Below are 20,094 nucleotides of genomic sequence, written 5' to 3'. Positions count from 1 at the left end.
TTGATGTGTGTCTGGTATATTTGGGGATATGATAGGTTGGTGAGTGTTTTGGATATGTGGTATGTCAGGTAGATCTGGGGATATGACAGGTTGGTGAGTGTTTTGGATATGTGGAAGACCCCAAAAATTATCTTCATTACTCGTGTACTCCCCCTGAAGGGAATTTTTGGTGTAGAATGACTTAGTTTAAAAAAAAGTGACATTCATGGAGACAAAATATTTAAGTTTTTCGGGAGAGTAACACTTATACCCTTTTTGAATAGCAGAGTATCCTAAAAACAAGCATTTAACAACTTTGGGATTTAATTTGCTACGTTCTCGATCATAAACATGAACGAATGATTTACAAGCAAAGATTTTTAGGGGTATGGATGAGTAGGTCTTGGAAAAGGAGGGGTAGTGAGTGGTGAGAGCTTGAAGAGGGGTTTTAAATTGTAAGACACGAGTGGGCATTCTATTAATGAGATAGCAGGCAGTAAGGACAACATCCCCCCAGAACTGTTTTGGGACATTTGAGGTGAACATTAGAGATCTAGCTACTTCTAGGAGATGGTGATTTTTTCTCTCAGCAATACCGTTTTGTTGAGGAGTGTCAATACATGTGCTTTGGTGTATAATTTTTCTAAGAAAAAATCTCCAAGAATGGAATTAAAGTATTCTTTTCCATTATCAGTATGAATAATTTTTATGTTGGTGTTGTACTGATTTTGGACCATAAAATGAAAATTTTTAAAAATCTGGGCAGCATTAGATTTTTCTTTTAGTAAGTAAACCCAACAGACCTTAGAATGATCATCAATGAAGGTTATGAACCACCTTTTTCCTGTGATGTGTTGTGTCCGAGATGGTCCCCAAATATCACTATGGATTTGAGTGAATGGTTGAGATGCTTTATATTGTTTTGATGGAAAATTAGAACATTGATGTTTTGACAATTGATAGATTTCACATTCAAACACATCTTTATTACTAAACAAAGAGGGAAACAACTTTTTAAGATAAGGAAAGCTAGGGTGACCTAATCTTCAATGCCACAACATTATTGTTTGCTCATGAATTAAGGGAAAAGTCTTACAACCAGCCATTTGAGCTTGTTTATTCTCGAAGCCTTCATTTTTGAAGAAATATAGCCTATTGAATTCCCTAGCACTGCCAATCATCCTCCCAGATTTTCGGTCCTGAAATAAACACTCAAACTGTGAGAAGTTGGCATAACAATCTTGGTCTTTAGTTAACTTGCTAATTGAGAGTAAGTTGTAAGACAACTTTGGGACATGTAGTACAGATTTCAAAACAAAATTAGGAGAAAAGTTTATATCTCCACTACCAGCCATAGTTGAAAGAGAACCATCAGCAACCTTAACTTTAATATTTCCTGGGCTAGGTACATAAGTAGTGAACAAGTTTGAGGATCCTGTCATGTGATCAGATGCTCCTGAATCTATGATCCAGGGGTCTATTTCATTTGTACAGCCACTCAAAGCAGTTGCAAATGTACCTTTTTGGGCCAAGTATGAACTGGTTGGCTGAGTAAGGGAGGAAGGAGTTGGCTTTGTTACCGGAGGAGTGGAACCTTAGAGATTAATCAGTTTGATGAGTTGGTTCAGTTGCTCCTTTGTGAGGGACAAACTTGGAGCAGAATCTTCAAGCTTTGTGATCATTTCAGCAGTAGTTTGAAGGCCTCTAGGTTTGCATTGGTCCTTGGAGTTGAAGTTTGCTGGTCTGCCGTGAAGTTTCCAGCAAGTTTCACGAGTATGGTTGGTCCTTTGGCAATGATCACACCAGAGATTTCCTCTTCGCTAGTTTCGGTTGGTATCTCGGTGGTAGGGCTCCGAGTTTCTATTGGCAGCAAGGGCAGAATTGTCAATAAGTGTGGGTTTGGGCTCTCCCATCATCACATGTTTACGGTTTTCCTCTCTTCTTACTTCTGCAAACGCTTCATCTATTGAAGGAAGTGGTTTAGTACCAAGAAGACGTCCCCGAACTTCTTCAAGGTTCTTGTTGAGACCAGCAAGAAAGTCATGTATCCATTCCTTATTGACAGAATTTTGATGGTGTTCTCGGCAAGTAGTGTACCATTGAAACTTGTCAAAGAGATCAACCTCCTGCCAAAGTTTTGTGAGAGAGTTGTAATATTGAGTGACATCCATCTCACCTTGGGTTAGCATCTGGGCTCTATTTCTCAATTCGAACAATTGGATTGAATTTTCTAGGTCAAAATATTGCCTTTGGATAGCATCCCACATTTCTTTTGCTGTGGTATAACCAAGAAAATTTTCGCCTATCTTGTCCTCCATAGATTTGATTAGCCAAGCCATATCCATGGAATTTTGGGCATCCCACATTTTGAAAGAAGCATTAGTAGTGGCTGGTTTTGCAGCAGTCCCGTCGATGAACCCAGACCTTCCACTTCCTCGGATTACCATTTGAACTGAGAGTGACCATTGTAGATAATTTCATCCATTGAGTTTGTGAGAGGTGATTTGAAGAGAGGACATATCGGAATAAGCAGTGGGGGCAATTGTGGGGTTAGATTCAGAGGTAACCTCTGAACTATTACCGCCACTAGCCCCAGTGAGAGCCGATTTGTACATGGCTTCTCTCAACCAAGTTTAAGCTCTAATACCATGTGAGCTTCTTAGGAGAGAATTTCAGCACTGCTGGAATTATTTTATTCCTCTTATTCCATTGTAAAAAACACAGTTACAGCCCTTAGAATAAATAGGCTGATGACCATAAATCAGCCCCTAAGAACTAAGAACAAATAAGGAAAAAATCAACTAGGAAAATCAGAATCAGATCTGTAATAATATCCCAACATATCTGGAATAATATCCCAAAGGATAGGATCTGATTTTCAGCTTATTTGAATTAAAAGTATATCCCAAAAAATCAGGATATAGCTATTTACAGCTGATCTGATTCTTTCTACAGAAGTATTGGATTTGGGAAGAAATGTTGTTGCTGTTGGAAAAACGGTTATGGGGACTACCCCTTCTACTGTACATAGAGTACATGGGCGTCCTCTGGGTGAAGGTGATGTCAAGGTTCTTATTGAAATCATTCATATAGCAAACACCCCTCTTACCCAATAAACCAACTTTGTAGGGACTCTAGGAGAAGTTGGAATGGGCGAATTTACTGTGTGGCCAAAAATTTTATTAGGGTTATCTCGCAATAGTTCTTTCTATGGTTTTATATGCTATTTGCAATGTGAAATGGTTATCCTTCTTTTGGCATATGTCTAGATGCTAAGTGATACTACTAGTTGTATTTGAATAACCCCTTTAAAGTTTTTCTACTACTTGCAATGTGTCCCTTCTATTAGTGTGTCTCTTTTTGTTGGTCGAGCATGTTTAGAGCAATGGAATTGTGAACTTGAACACTTACACATGCATAATATTCTTCTTCACTACAAGGTTCTTTATCCTTATCGTTTCAATTTGCTCCATATGTTTGATTTGTATGCTTGGTCTTATCTTTTTTTGGTTAAGTCTGTTGATGCCTTTTTCAGGCTTAAGTAAACCCCGCTCTCTCAATGCTGGAAAATGGATATGGTTAGCTCATATTCACCTTGCCTGTGAAGGAGAGATGGTAAGAAATCATTCCTTTCTTTGAATGGATAAGCTTTGATCAATTTTCTTTTTTCTGTATCAGTCGGGAACTTATTAAAAGCCTGTTGCGGAGAAATCCAGAACTTCGGCCAAGTGTATATGCAATCTTGATTTTATGTACATTAGTCAGACATGCATCTGATATTCGTAGGTTATCTTTATGTGATGTTAGATTTTGATGATTTTCCATCTTCTTCTGTCTTGGCATAAGTTTCAAGTTAGAATATAAAGTTCTGTTATATGTCAGATGGTTATTTAAATGGATATTAGTCATTTTTTACTGTTGCAGAGCTTGTTTTACATATATAATACCAATGAGGTCATGTTGATCTTCCAAGAATTGCTTTATTTCGTGAGCTTCTTAATGGTGGAAATAAGTAGAATCTTGCTTAGTCATGGTATTAATCACACCGCTACAAATGATCAATTAAATAAAATATAAACAATTCTACTTACATGCCCTACCATAAACTTCTATTTACATTTAACACCCTAAATAACTAATTAAACAAATAAGGTCCAAATGACATGGATACTTTAGAATCTTTGGATGCCAAGGCCTCTAACCTTATTTTTTTAGGCGGGCCAGGCAAGCCGGCTCAATTGACACACTTGTTCACATGTTTTACTATTCCCATCACTTCTATATTAATTGTTAGGTCTCAAATCTGCAATGGAGCTCTTAATAAAATTTATGCGTAAATCAACCTCTACATTGTGACTGTTTTCTAGCAACACCAAGGCCTTGAATAAAAAGAAGAAACCAAGATATTTTTGTAGCAATTTTCCTTACTTTCTTTAATAAACCTCTGTTGCATCCCTTACTAAGGTAAGTTTAAATGATGGTTTTACTCATCTCTAGTAGATATATTTCTGCTGTATTTGTTCTTGCATGCATGTTTTATATGAATGAAGCCATAGAAAGCTTGCATTGCATGGTTGGAAAGAACTCGGTAATGACACATGAACCCTAGCTTCCTTGGTGTAGGGACCGAATCTTCTAAATTTAGTGGGAAATGGTTTTGATAGTTGAAGTCAGGTGTGGTATGTAATAGCTCAAATTAGTTTATCCAAACTGTGTTGAGAGAAAGTACGTGAATGCTCTCTTATTTGTTTTCATCGAGGCACATGGTATATTCAGGTACTATTTGCCTAGTACTCCCCTTCTACTAGGTTATAAAACCCAAGTCTAGTCTTCCCAAATTATAGCCATTTTTTTCTTGCTTATCCACTTATTAAAGGAATGTATGCATATGCTTTGTAGGAGTTGGTCATTTTATTTTTTTTTCTCGCATCTAATGGAATCCCTTCCTCATCTCTTGTATTTACATTTCTATACTAATTACTCACAAAATTATTTTACTTTTGATGTTTTTTCTTTGTTGTGAATATAGGAATTGATTACTTATCTGTTGCTGCGTATGACGATTTAATTCCTTCTCATCATGTTTTTTTAGAAGACAAGGTAAGAAACTTCCCCCCCCCCCCCCCCCCCCCCCCCCTCCCTACACACCAATAAACTTTTGCCAAGTGCTTCATTCATATAATTGAATTCAGTCTTCTAACTGACTTGATTTTACAATCTTTAAATTGTAATACACCATCTGTCTCAACACTCTTTGCTGTATATTGGTGTTTAAAATATTGCTAATTCACTTGTTTTAATGGTAAAACTCAAGATGGACTTAGAAATCTCAATATGCAGTTATTAGTTATTAAAGATAAATCAGTAACACTAAATCTAAACTCAAGATGGTCTTAGAAATCTCGAGGAAATGCATAGTGGAAAGGCGCATGCAGGAAAAGCAATAGGTGTGGACCATTGAATCACCCCTGAAGTAGTCACGTATAGACCCGTGGCCTAGTGTGATGTGATGTACTAGCGTGTGTGAGTTCTAGAGACTGCACTCAGTTTCAAACTCATAACGACACAACCAATAGGAGCAAACTCTTGTCACTATGTCTTAACTCCGAGCCACTCCTAACGGGTCACTTGGCCTTTACTAACATGAGCTAATATATTTAAGTAGGTAACTTTGTGCTGATTTAGTTTATTCAACTACTGTGATTGCTAACAGAATAATGGTGGCTGATGATGAATTTTGTGAGAGATTGCTAGAAGATTTTTAGGTAATTGAATGCTACTTAGAATTTCAGGCCTAATAATATTGGTGGGTAACTCTATTTTACACTAATACTTAAAATGGTATCCTAACTCAATTAAGGTCTCTATCTTATTTGTCATCACTTGTTCCAACATGCATGTAAGTATTGCAATAATTAGTTCTATTTTACACTAATACTTAAAGTGGTATACTAACTCAATTAACTTCTATCCTAATTGTTGGTTCTTGTTCCAATATGGATGTACGTATTGCAATAATTTGCTCAATATGACTATTCATTTTGATTCCCCATTCAGATTCTTAATTTCTTGAAAAAAATTTAAGCATGGTTTTCTCATAGCTCCTTGTCTCACCAATAATTTTGCTATTGAAGAGTCAAGGTCATTGTATGGCATAAACCTGTTTTCTCATAGCTTACTTTGTCACCAATAATTTTACTATTGAAGAGATTCCCCATGTAAAGATCATATGTCATAAATCTGTTGGTCATATCAATTATTTTTATCATTTTTTTTCATATTTGATGTTGAGACTATTTCGATGCAAAATTTTACCGAAACGATAGCATAGTGGTTCCCCATAGATCAAACTTGGAGAGAGCCTTCTAGACTTCAGGTCTTTTGTAGAAAAAATTTGCATAATTATTGAGGCACGGATTGTAACCACCCATGATTATTGGCATCTAATAAAACAAGTCCATCACCACCATATTAAAAAATTCAAGATGTTAAGGGAATTTAATAATGCTATCGATATTCACAATTTTGAACTCTACATGGAAAGCCACTATAAAGACTTAACATAAGGAAATACAGAAGATTCAGATAATTACTATCTTAGATGAGGGGATTAAACATGACTTGCATGAATTTGACGTAACAACCAATTGAATTGTTCATGTAGACTGATGTATAGAGGCTATAATGCTATGTACGTAAATCCTGACCGTTGTATTCTTTGCTCACTCTTAAGTTATATTTCAAGAAAAATGTCATGTACTCATCGTGGTTGTGTTATATGAAGATTAGCTGAAATTTTAAACTATTCTGACACTAAGAAACCATAGTTCTGCTGTCATGCTTTTACATGTGCTTGTTATATGCTAGTAATGCTTGACAACTACATTCTAATAGGAATCCAGATATGGAGATGCTCCTTAGTGACTCAGATTGTAAGAGTTTGAAGGAAACCAGTGGTAGTGAGGACCTAAATAACATTGATTATTTGTTCGATGGTTAGCCATAGAGCGTTCTTTCAACCTTGGAACAAAGCATCAGAAAGATTGATGATTTCCTTACATTCGAGAGAGGGTTTTACATGAGGACATTGTATGCTCTGTAACAGATCCGTCTAAACAGTTGGGCAGAGTGGTGGATAGTTAAAATTGAAATTCTGGGTAACTTAGGTTGTGAGACTGCCTTTTTTTTCTTTTTTGGTTGGAGTGTTCAGGTAGCGCAACTGGTTTGGTACTCAAGCTACTGGAACACTGACTGGTGCTTGTTGGATGTGCTGCTGCAACTGGACCTCTGTGGTGCTGTCCAAGGTTTTACTTCGTGTCCAATCAAAATCAGACGTTGTTGACAGCTTGAGCAGCAAATCATAGTGCTGCAGCTGAGCAATAGATTGATCCTGTTATACCATCTGCACAACTTGATTATGATATGTACTACCCCAGCTTCGACTTGCAAAGGAGAGGAGTGAGGAAGCAGAGGCCAGAGCTAGGCAGCTTGAGAAACAGGTATCTTTTGCCTCAATAGGACAAACTGAAATGCTTTCATGTCACATTGATACTCATGCTTTGTAGACTCTGCAGTAAATATTTACTTGATATGCAAAACCGTGTCTAAGTGCATCTTGACCTAGAAAGGAAGATAACTTGAGTTTATTTATGTTTTCCACTCAAACCACATGTTGAGATATTGAATAATAACAGAAATATGGCTTCAACCATTGAGGCTCAAACAAGTGTGTAATTAAATCAGGCATTAGGTTTCCAAGTCAAAAACTTGACATACCTATGACACTTGACTGAGCTCTGGCTACATGATTCCTCCATCTTAATGATCTACTTTTTTTTATATAAATGTCTCGCATACCTTTCATTGTCCTGGACAGTCGTTTATTTCGCATTATGACGTAGTGGCTGATCTCTAGAAACCAGTGAGATGAAGTAGGACCTCCTTCACAAAGTGAACAAGCTTTGAATATCTAAAGGCTATGGAATGTAGGCAGCCTAAAAGAGCTCACAACCAAAACTGCTCATAGCAATTACATGTTATTAAATGTTTTTTTCTGTCCTAGTCGACGTAGACCCACACATCATATAATAAACCAGTTCTTTTGCACTTGACTTATGTTGGTATGAGTAGGACAATTGATAGAAGAAAATAATGCCCACTTGAAGAAACAATTTTTAATATAGTAACACTTATGAAGGTTCCTCGATGATTAATGGGGTATGTACATTTTGTGAAATCATCTAACTCGTTTCTGGTACGACCTATATTTTTTAAAGAAAAATTGTATTAACTTGTTTTCTTTTTAGTCATTGTGAATCACTAACAAAAAAAACTTTACATCCCATGCCTAGTATTCTAGAAAATTGTGTTAAATGAGTAGATTTTATTCTCTTTGCATCCTTTAAACCATATAATAATTTGATAGTTAACTTTCCATGATAGACCCGATCAAAGAATCATGTCAACCTTAAGAAAGAAGGGTGTTCATTAAGCCTTCTTGATATTTGATTTCGAGGAAGACCTATTCGTGGCACCTTTTGTATTCATCTCATTCTTTTTTTATCTGAGTGCATTGCATTTTCAAAAGCTTCTTCTCGCTAGTCAACACAATTGTTTTATTGGTTTTCAAGTGCATATAGTTTCATGTCATTGTAAGGAGTTATGTTGTCAAAAGCTGCGCCTATGCCCCCGCTTTGCCCACCTAGACCATCCAAGCACCTAGCCTTACCCGCTTAAAGCGGGGTTTCAAAAGCCGGGGTTAAAATGATTATTTTATGAAATAATTTTTTATAAATTGTGTTTTATAGGGTATTTACACAATTTTAAATATAAGTGGTGTCTCAAATGCTTAGCTAATTTGTGAGGTGTCACAAAGTAAAAAAATTAGTAGGTGGCGTGTGCAAACGTACATATAGAGTTACGATATGCAACTTGACTGCATATGTAATGCTTGTAGATTTTTGTCATTTTTATGAGCTTCTCTGAGGATAAATGACTTGGTAAGTTAATTTCCATATGTCATGAAATGCAGTTTGAATTCTTAAATGTTATCCCTTTGAAAGAACATTTGGTCATTCTTAAGATAATTAGACTTCAACCCTATTTGATAATCATTAATGCAATGATTATATTATGAATAAATACATAATTGACTATTTTCCCTCCCTTCATTTTTTAGAATTGAAAATCCAAATATAGACTCAACGATGAGTTTGTTGTCCCAAATTCTATCATTGTTGCACTTGTGGGTCCAGATAAGTTTCTATCCCAAATCACATATAGGGGAACCTATCAAATTTTTAATAATAATAATAGCAACAACAACAACAACAATAACTTATAGGATAAAATATCAAACATAGTCCTTGATGATGAACTATGTGCGTGATTTTTTTTATTTTTTGCTTCTCTTTTTTCTTTGTGATTTCCATAAAAACCAATTATGGTTGATCCACAATATCCACTGCAAAATTGACTTTACTATTAACTCTCTCGTCACATTTATATCTTGGGATTTCTTAATGTACATTCCGCATAGTGCCATTGGTTTGTTAGTCTTTTCTGATTCTTGAGCACCCCTGTCCTAGTTTGGTCTGATGCGCTAATCCATTTGGCAGTTAACAGTTTGCATGCACAGTCTCAATGCGGTGTTTCTTCTCCTTGACACATCTATAAACAACCTTGTAAGTATGACAATGGTAGGGTGAAATAAATCATTTTCTGCTTTATGTAAGTCCATGGTATACCATTGTTGTAGACAAAGAGGGCATTTCCACCAACAACATACTAGTAGCATGGCACACATGTACCATTATGTTCTTGATAGAAAAATCATCCTTAAGGTCTATATTATGTGTGCCTTAGTTTCCTTAATTCTTTGTTTCCTCGGATTTCTTTATTGTTTTGTCCTCTTGAGCATATTTCCTGAAACATTTGCTAACCGTTCTTGATTCATATTGTTTACCTTCAAAATGAAGCTTATTACAGCCGTAGTTAGAATGAAAGGGAGACCCAAAAGAACATGGGTTGAGATCGTGAAAGCAGATAGGTATAAACTTCCAATAATAGAAGACATGGCTTTCGAAAATATTAAATGGAGGTAACCCAACCGTCCTAATTGTTTCCTTCATTTTATTACTAATTGACAACGCACCGCCAATAGAGGTGAAGTTTTCTTTCATATCAAAGTGTCCCCTTCCATCACCCCAAATTATTGACAACTTGGCACGATGGAGACAACACTAACCTGTAATTATAGAACTTCATATTAGCTTTAAAACTTAGTTTAGTTGTAATAAACTATTGAAACTCAAGGAACTACTATATTATCTACAAATTTGTTGCAAATGGCAGATATAAACCCTCAGAGGATATGAACTTGGAAGATGTCAGAAAGCAGTTCCTTCTCGACAGTGCATCGAAAAGCCGATTTATATATGTCAAAGTCCCCATCTCCCTCTTGAACATAATGGAGTTGATCTTCAACGTTCAGGACCACTTGCTTCATTACATTCAGTGGGCGTACATATATTGATGTCGCTTTACAAAGTAGAATGAATGGCTGCTTGGTCTAGAATGATTGCAAACAATGCAATCATCCAACATATTTCATTTAAATTATATGCTTTTCTGAAAGGTCTATTATGTGACTACTAAAGATCTTTTATGGTTCATTATTTTGTTTCTTTTTCATGCTTATTCTAGAATAGGGGAACCTGCTTTTCAAAAAGTATTAAGTTGTTTTTCTAGATTGTCGTAAACGTTCGTACCTCTTCAGATTTTAACCTTGTGGTTTCATGAAGCCTGTTCAAGAGCCTGTGAAAATGACCCAAATCATTGTAGAGGCCCTGGAAATCACAGGACAGAAAGGCATCATTAATAACGGGTGGGGCGGTCTCGGGGAATGTAAGTTTGTCATTTCTATTTCTGTTTCACTTTGTTCCTTGTGTTATAGCTACATGTATTCGTCCGAAAGATTTTAATTTTTTTTTTTTTTTTTTTTTTCAGTGGCAGAACCAAAGGAATCTGTTTATCTACAGCAAAACTGCCCTCATGAATGTTCTTACAATTCACGGTTGTGGTTAGTCTTGATTCTTTATTTCCTTTTTAATGAAAGTTTATGTTAAATGGAAGGGACGCCGTAATAGCACGATCCTTATCAATTAACATGTCATTTATCAAATTCTTTCTATTAATGCTTAGTCTCGAGTGTGGCTCACCAGGATTAAGGGATGTAGGAACTGTGGATACAATTGAAAGTTGAAACTGCTTATTTTTAAATAGACACACATAAGTTTTGCTTCCCTATGATTCGTTAGTGGACAATAATGTGTATTTAGCCAGAATCTATCCCAATTCCCAAAGAATATGATGTCATTTCCAAAGATAGTCTTGGGATATTCTTATGGACCAAATATGCAATTAGGAGAGGATTCACAATGCTGAATATAATTCAATTGCTAGGTTCATACACCATCCATTATTGCTTTATATACTGAATGAGTAACATATAATTTTTAAGGTAACACTTGTACATCTGTGATCACAATTTTTTTTTTCTTTCTTTGGGTGCAAGTGAAGATTTTATATAGAAAAACATTTTAAAAAGTGATACCATACAATGAGGTCGAGAAGACCTACCTAGGACAAAAAAGAGAGGAAGATCTTGGTAATCATCACTTTTACAAACTCCTCAAAGAATATCCTTTTCTTTCTACAAATAACTTAGAGACCAAAAGTACGTTGAGGTGTTAATATTTAAAGCAATAGCTTGAGTTTCTTCCTCCTTTCCTTGGAAATACCCATATGTTATGCTATTCTCATAGGCCCCAGCAGACCCCAAACAATAACAATTTCCAAAGAAACCACTCTCCAGAATAGAAACCTAAAATGTACCAGCATTGGTAAAGGTCCAATACAAAACATAGCTGGCTCACACTTCCCTGGCAACATCACAATGGATGAAAATGTGATTATTAACTATTTTGTCATTATATTTTCACATATAATTAAAATCAACAATGATTCTTTTATGATCAATTAATTGATCAAGAGTAGGAATTATGTCTGACGAGGTAGACTAAACGAAGAAACCACGTTTTCCAAAAGTAGGGAATGCTAAAATAAACGCAATGTCCAAAGGTAAATAGAAATTATCTTGCGCAGCTTATTCTCACATCATTGATACAAATGAGCAAACTAGCGATTCCTTCCTTCTCCGATGGTTGAGATTTCTCTTGAATCCAATGTCCCATGATAATTCATCTTTGAATTTAACCATGTAGTCATGCACTGGATGATCTTTTCTAATCGAAAAAATTGTAAAAAACCGAAAAGTGTGTTCATTTGAGAAGATTCTCCCCACACCCCACCAATCCTCCCAGAACAAACCATGTCGTCTTTCCCTACCTTGAAATGACTCCTTTTGGTGAACTCTAAGAAGTTTGTTGTTGTTGTTCTAGGATTAGGGCTTGAAGTAGAAGAAGAATTGGTAAAAAGTGAGTTAAAGAGGGATAACTCCCTCTCTACCTCTCTTATATTATATATCTACCAAAAATATGGACTAATTACAATAATACCACTATTGCCCAGAATACCCTCATAATAGGAGGTGTTCTACACTCTCCCTTAATCTGGTGTGTAGATATCACACACATTCAGCCTATTAATAATATTACAAAATTATGGACTATCAAGTCCCTTGGTTAGAATATCAACTAACTGTTCTCTAGTCTTCACAAATGGAGTACAGACATCGTCAGACTTCAACTTCTCTTTATGCATGCTCTTTATTACATCCTCATAGGTGTAGGGTGGAGTTATGCTCTTCTATATCATTGATTGTTTCAATGCTTCAAGTACTCTTATATTTTTTCTTTCCTCCTCTCAACCTCAATTTCATATTGATGTTTTTTTTAGGTGCATCATGGTGGTGCTGGAACAACAGTTGCTGGACTTAAAGCTGTGGTAACTGCTTGTGTATTATTTTTTATTAATTTGATTACAATAATGGCTAATCATTGATTCATAATTTTCAACTTATATCCAGTGTCCAACTACCATTATACCTTTCTTTGGTGACCAACCTTTTTGGGGAGACCGTGTTCATGCCAGAGTTGTAGGTCTAGCTCCTATCCCAGTTAATGAGTTCTCACTGCCAAAGCTGGTTGATGCAATAAACTTCATGTTAGATCCAAAGGTAATATATAATTCTATCCAAAGTTGTTTGGACCTTGTGATCCTAAATGTTCTTTTCTATAATAGTTTACATCTTAAGTGGTAGCATTGCCTATCATTCTACATCTTTCCATTTCATGTGGTTTTTGCTGGTCTGCTTCCACTTATTAGAAATAGTTATGCTTCCCTCTGCTTTTGAACCAAAAAAAAAAAAAATTAATAACATGAATGTGTGTGTGGTGTGCTGGCGTTGCACGTCCCAGGGCTTGGGGAAGGGTCCCATATGCCTTGGTTCTAATCCTGGCTTATCCAGCCCCCCCAGTCAGACGTAAGTTCGGACACCCCATTATAAAAATAATAATAATAATAAAAGAAAATTTTGTGCTGCCTAAAGGAAGTCACCCAAACTATTTTCAGGAATAGTGTGGAAGTGTCCCCATCATTTTTTATTATTTTTTTGTGTTGATTGCATTGTTTGCAATCAATAATGTTTCTCTATCAAAAATGTATATTTAGGGGGCTGTCGAAAAGCTTGTAAGTGCTGCCTTAATTTGCAATTGTAACCTATTAATTTTTTTACTCATATATCTAAAAAAATGACTGCCAAAGATAGTCACAATTATAAGACAGTCGTTTTTGTCGACTATCAAAAACAGTTGTTTTTCCAGACATTCTTGGTATGTCACATATGAAAGATGACTCCATTACCATCCCAACTGTGAGAGTAGTCATACTTTTCAAAAACAACTGTCTTGGACAATCGTTTTTTGCACATTATGAGTTGTGTCAGTTCAAATATATGCTTTCTGACATTAGTTGTAGCTTAATGCATTCAGTACAAAGCTACTAGAAGAGTTGATTGCATAAATGATGCTAGTAATTTCCTACTTACAAATTTGATAATTAGTGCATAACTAATCATTTAGTTCTGATATTTGGATATTAGAATGTTTCTGAAATAATCCCTTTTAAAATCACTTAGTTATTGTATAACAACAACAACAACATTGTGGTGCCCTAGTTATGTTAGTACTTGATAGTTCTATATAAAGAGAGCAAGTAACACTGTTGCATTGTGATGAACCTTGAAAAATGTGATTCATGGATTCAGCAATATATTTTAAATTACATAATAAAAGTATTGTTGAAAAATAAAAAAACGACGTAGCGGAGTAAACATATAAAAGAACTCATTTTTAATAACAAAAGAATGTGACTTTGACAAATTTGAATGGTGGAAGTAAATTCATGACTCCAAATGTTTTGGATTGATTTTTGATGATGATGAACCTGGTTATTCATCATCATTGTCTGTCATCATCGTTGTTGTCATCATTCATCTCTCACCATTCACCATTCATCATTCATCATCTTCGACATTGTCATCGATGTCTTCGTCATCATCATCATAAAATCGTTGCCCCCAAAACTTTGGGATTGACCAAATGAATCTTGTTCCACAATTCACTTCTAGCTCAAGTCATTACTGAAAAACCTAGATGAATTATCAAGTTCATGTTTGATGAGTGGGTTCAACTTAGTACTTTAGAAAACTACATAAGTTGGGTTACTTCTAATCTCAATTAACACTAACTAATTAATAACTTAGTAAACATTCTAAACTAATTTTCTAAAATCAATTGAAATGATTTTACTAATGTTATAGTTTCTATAAAAGTAAACTTGATGTTGATGCATTTTATTTTTTAAAAGATTAAAAATCTTAGTTTCCCTTCAATTTTGAAATTCTTAGTGATAATTTTATGGGAGGAAAATTTTGGTTTTTTTGTTTCTATAGTTCAACAAAAAAATGAAATCCAATATTTGACTCATCTCTCTATGTAGTATGTTGATTTGGATGGTTAAAGTGTATACAAAATAGTGATTGAGATATTGTAAGTGTATTAGAACTCATCTATATAATAAAACACAACTAAGTTGCGACAGTTGTTTGACACAAACCTTTATGTGGGACCCATTTTAACCACTTTATTGCTTTATCTTTTTATCCCTCAACTTTATTTTCCCTCATTTTACCCCTTTAACCTTAAAATTCTTTAATAATATCCTTGCAACTTTATTTTTTTCACTTTTATATCCTTAACCCTCCCATCAAACTATATTTTTGTAAGACCAACTTTATTTTCTCTACACTTGACCTCCTATAACTTTACTATATTTTCTCTTTAACCCCTTTGATCCACTGTTTTGTTTTTAATCTGTTATCCCTAAACCTTAAAAGTTTTCAATAATACCCCAAACCCAATTAGGCTTGACCCAAACCCATTAATTTTTCATTGTTTTTGAGTCGTGTTAAGATTGCCACCCCTACACCAACCAACTTTATTTTTTTTGCTTTTTGGATACGGCATAGGTGAACTCTAGTTTCAACTAATAGAAGAGTGTGGCTCTGGGATTGCGATGTTTGAACATGTTCCCCATACTTCCAATTATGGGGAATGTGCAATTTGAAAGTTCTAAACTTGTGAAACGAAGGCCAACAAAATTATTGATTGAAATTTTGAAATAGTGAAAATGTTTGAGAACTCATTTTAAGTAACATATAAGTGTGACTTTGGACTTAATTAAATGGAGGTAAAAGATTCATTTAGTGATCGAAATTTTTGGGGATAGGTATTTGTTGATGATGAATCCTCATCATTCATCATCGCCATAATGTTTGTATTCGTTGTCGTCATCATCATAAAATCCTTGCCCCAAGCCTTTGGGATTGACAATATGAAACTTGTTCCTCAATTCACTTCAATCTCAAGCCAAGCCTAAAAGCTTTAGATGAACTGAATGAATTATCAGATTCATGCTTGGCGACAATTTTTAAACCGGTTGGCCATTTGTTTTTACACTAGTGTTGTAGTTGCTTCGAAAAGTAAATTTGGCATTGAGGTATTATATTTTTGAATTGGTTAAAAGATGTAGTCCTTCTTCAATTTTGGAATTCTACGATAATCCCACATGGTTCCCTGTCTATATATAGGGTTTATTTTTTTACTTAGAATCCATTACTCGATCTTTTCTCTATGGAGTATGCAACTACTGTAATTGTAAACGGAATGACGATGGCTGGTGATGAATCTTATGTGAGTTTGTTAGATGTTTAGGTAATTAAATATCACTTTTCTTTTTGAATTTCAGACCTAATAGCATTGGTGGTGACTTTTGTTAAGTAAATTGAATGCTACTTGTTTCTTTGAATTTCAAACCTAACAACATTGGTGGTGAATCTTGTAAGTAAACTTGACATAATATTTTTTAATTGGTAAAACATTGTAATCTTCCTTTGAGGAAAACTATGGTTCCTCATCCGTATATGGGGATTTTTTTATTTTATTTTCATAATATGAAATCCATTACTTGATCTTTTATATTTGTGGTCATATGCAACTATTGTGATTGCTAACAGAATAACGGTGGCTAGTGGTGAATCTTGTGAGTGATTGCTAGAGGTGTTTAGGTAATTGAATGCTACTTTTCTCATTGAATTTCATACCTAAAAATATTGATCGGTAATTAGTTCTATTTTACACTGGTACTTAAAATGGTATCCTATCTCAACTAATTTCTATCTTATTTTACAGTACTTTGTTCCAATATTGAAGTTGAGGCTATTTTGATGCAATATTTTATCTGCTCCTGCTTAGGTGTTATTATAAATCAAAAGCTTTATTTATTTATTTATTGAAAATGAATATCCTTGTTAAAGTGACAATGTTGTTGCATTCATCCATTCTGCCAACTTAATGGAAGAAAAGATTGAGCCTTAAAATTTGGTCTATTATTTTATAATTTTGTTTGTAGTCTTTGTGGACTTAGGTGATCTATTTCACAATGGAGGATGGAGACGATGCAATGAAGTAGGTACAAGTTGTAGAAGCTCGGGCTAGAAACATTAGTCATAATAGGCATTGCACCGAGTGCAGGAGCCAGTTCATTGAGACTCATAAGAAGATGTTGCTATTATCATCAAAAAGGTACTTTGTTTGGTTCACTTTTTTTCCCTTGTTTTCCCTTTTGACCTCTGAATCACTACAGTTAACATTCTTTCTATTTTTCAATCATATATTCATCCTCGTTAGTCAATTGCTTATTTCTTTTTAATCTTTTCAAAGCTTATGTACATTTGGACATTATTGATGAGACTAGTTTGTTTTTCTTTCATTTATGTTATTTTGAATTTCAACTCGTGTTTTGGTGACACAATGATTCAAATTTGCCTTAAAATGCATAGCGTTTAAGGTTTCAATTAAGCTCATTTCTTCTACTTAGTCTACTATAAGGAATTAGTTAAGTTCATTTTCCCTGCTTGCCAGAATTTCGCTGGATTCGTGCTGAAATTCAAGGTAAGTTCTTTGTCCTCTTCGATTTTTTCTATCTTTCTAAAAAATTGAAATTCTGAACCTGTTTTCAATGGATGACATGCCCTTAACCTTCGTCTTCTATGGAAGACTGGGTTATATTAGATAAAACCCTCTTGTTTTGGTAAATTTCAGATGCCCTGTGTTTTTAAACTAATGACTCTCCTCTCAACCACAATTTTTTGTGAACGATTTTTTAAAAAACCTCAAGGTAGTATATGAATCGAATGTTTTTACATCATTTTGGTTTTTGAAAAAACCAAAAAACCGAATTGATATGAGATTTTAAACTATGCTGTCCAACTCTTTTGAACATAAAAATGTGTGGAATATCATAGACTGGCCAATATATTAGAATTTAAAATGGTTGATGTTTGAAGTTTATTTAGTTGTTTTGCACATGTTAACCAGTTGATGTTTGAACTTTCAAGGGTGGTTTTCTACATATGTGAATTGTTCTTTCCCAGTTGCAGTTAAGGTCCTTAGGACCACATAGCTTATGCCATATGAGTTGCATAATGATGTTATATGGTTTAAGTTTGAACTTTCAAGCGTAGTTTTACACGTGAACTATTGGATATGAACACCACTGCATATAAGCTGTTTGTTAACATTTCCTTGGCTTTTGTAAGCCAAGTGTTTTATAGGAGTTGTGTGGTAGTCATTGAGAGGAAACAGAAACATGTAATGTGCTCATCTCTTTATTACGCAACTAATTAAATAAGGGAATTCGTAGGTTTTGCGATTAAAATATGTTCCATCATGACTGACACAGGTTTGGCTGTTAATTTTCTATGATTCATGGATTCAGCAATATATTTTAAATTACGTAATGCAGTATTGTCAAATAATAATAATGACTTAGTGGAGTAAGCAAGTTCGGTTATTCATCATCATTGTTGTCATCATTCATCGTTCATCATTCATCACTCATCATTCATAATTCATCCTCATCGTCATGGTCATCAATATCTTCGTTATTATCTTTATAAAATTGTTGCCTCAATACTTTGGGATTGACTAAATGAATCTTGTTCCTCAATTCACTTTTGTCTCGAGTCGTGCCTAAAAACCTATATGAAATGTCAAGTTCTTGTTTGCTTCAACTTAATAATGTAGAAAGCACTACATAAGATGGGTTACTTTTGATCTCAATTAGCACTAAATAATTAAAAAGTTCATAAACAATCTGCACTAATTTCTTATATCAATTAAAATTACTTTACTAATATTATAGTTTTTGTAAAAGTAAACTTGATGCTGATGCATTATAGTTTTTTGGTTCCTTGTTTCTTCAATTTATTTATTAAAATTGAAATCCAACACTTGGTTCATCTCTCTATGTTGTTTGTTGATTGGGATGATGAAAATGGTATAAAGAATGTTGATTATGATATTGTATCAAAACTCATTTCAACTAATAGTAGAGTGTGGCTTTGAACATTTTCAACAAAGATCAGTTAGAGTCCCTACTCACAATTAAGGGGAATGTGTCATTTGAAAGTTCTAAACTTGTGAAAGGAAGACCGATAAAATTATTGATTGAAAATTTGAAATAGTGAAAATGTATGAGAACTCATCTTAATTAACTTGTAAATGTGGCCTAATTGAATGGAGGTAGAAGATTCATTTAGTGACCCAAATCTTTATGTTAGGTATTTGATGATGATGAAACTTCATCATTCATCATCACCAAAATTTTCGTGTTCGTTGTCGTTATTATAAAAAAAATCCTTGCCTCACCTTTTGGATTTGACTAAATGAAACGTGTTCCACAATTCACTTCTATCTCAAGCCATGGCAAAAAGCTTTAGAGGAATTGAATGAATTATCAAATTCATGCTTGGTAACATAATTTTTAAAACTGGTTAGCCATTTGTTTTTACACTAGTGTTGTAGTTTCTTATCGATACGAGGTACCTGTGTTTATCCAAAAGATAAAACCTAATGGTTCCAGTTCTTATCGGTCCAGTTCCATATTAGACCAGACTCTAATCGATTTCGAAAAGAAGGGAACCGGAATTGGGTTTTTTATTTCGATTAGATGTGTACCCCCATGCCTACTAATTTGAAGATATCTCGAAAGAAGAGATTTATAATAATTTCCTTTGAAGCATGGGCGGAAATTTCTGAATCTTTCATCAATTTCATGTTTTGGGGCAATTTTCACATTGATAGTGCAAAACTCAATTCTGAACTAAGACAAATTACATTATATATTTAGGCATACGACCATTTTCATTGAATATCATCACCAATGCTCTAAACCTTGTTCGATTTTGACCATTTGAATATTAGTCTTTCTGATATTCTTGGTTTTATTTTTATTTCCCATGCCAACCTTGTAAATTGGCAAGTGAAGCCAATGACTAATTACATAGCCTTATTCTTCTGTATAGGTAGAAAACTATGGGGTTTCCCATTATTTACAGGCGATTGTGCTAGTGGCCATTGCAAGTCTTACTTGGGAACCAGTTCAGAGCAGAAGTGCGATTTTACAGATTCCTGATCTCAAATGATGCTTCAACTTCATGATGTTTACGATCCAAACTAGGTAGTATCTTAC

At 34.6% G+C, this 20,094-nt stretch overlaps 1 protein-coding gene across 14 annotated transcripts in view; it reads left to right on the top strand.

The window, feature by feature from the left end:
• The window catches only part of LOC147391125 (sterol 3-beta-glucosyltransferase UGT80A2-like), a 62,976-nt gene that overhangs the window by 14,337 nt on the left and 28,545 nt on the right, over positions 1-20,094 (top strand). For 2 of the 14 annotated variants that reach the window (XM_086458320.1, XM_086458319.1), the window contains exons 2-10: positions 3,515-3,594; positions 5,009-5,079; positions 6,874-7,283; positions 7,416-7,478; positions 9,597-9,662; positions 12,898-12,945; positions 13,028-13,177; positions 16,987-17,144; positions 19,928-20,082. In XM_086458320.1, coding sequence (XP_086314446.1) covers positions 7,245-7,283; positions 7,416-7,478; positions 9,597-9,662; positions 12,898-12,945; positions 13,028-13,177; positions 16,987-17,031 — 411 coding nt within the window. In that variant the 5' untranslated portion in view covers positions 3,515-3,594; positions 5,009-5,079; positions 6,874-7,244 and the 3' untranslated portion in view covers positions 17,032-17,144; positions 19,928-20,082. The other 12 variants (XM_086458309.1, XM_086458316.1, XM_086458317.1 and 9 more) reach the window with 11 other exon arrangements.

Source organism: Akebia trifoliata, chromosome 11 (assembly GCF_017979445.1).
Source record: "Akebia trifoliata isolate Shusen 1 chromosome 11, ASM1797944v1, whole genome shotgun sequence".
Taxonomy (NCBI): Eukaryota; Viridiplantae; Streptophyta; class Magnoliopsida; order Ranunculales; family Lardizabalaceae; genus Akebia; species Akebia trifoliata.
Note: the sequence above shows the minus strand (reverse complement) of the source record. Positions and strands in the feature narration are given on the sequence as shown.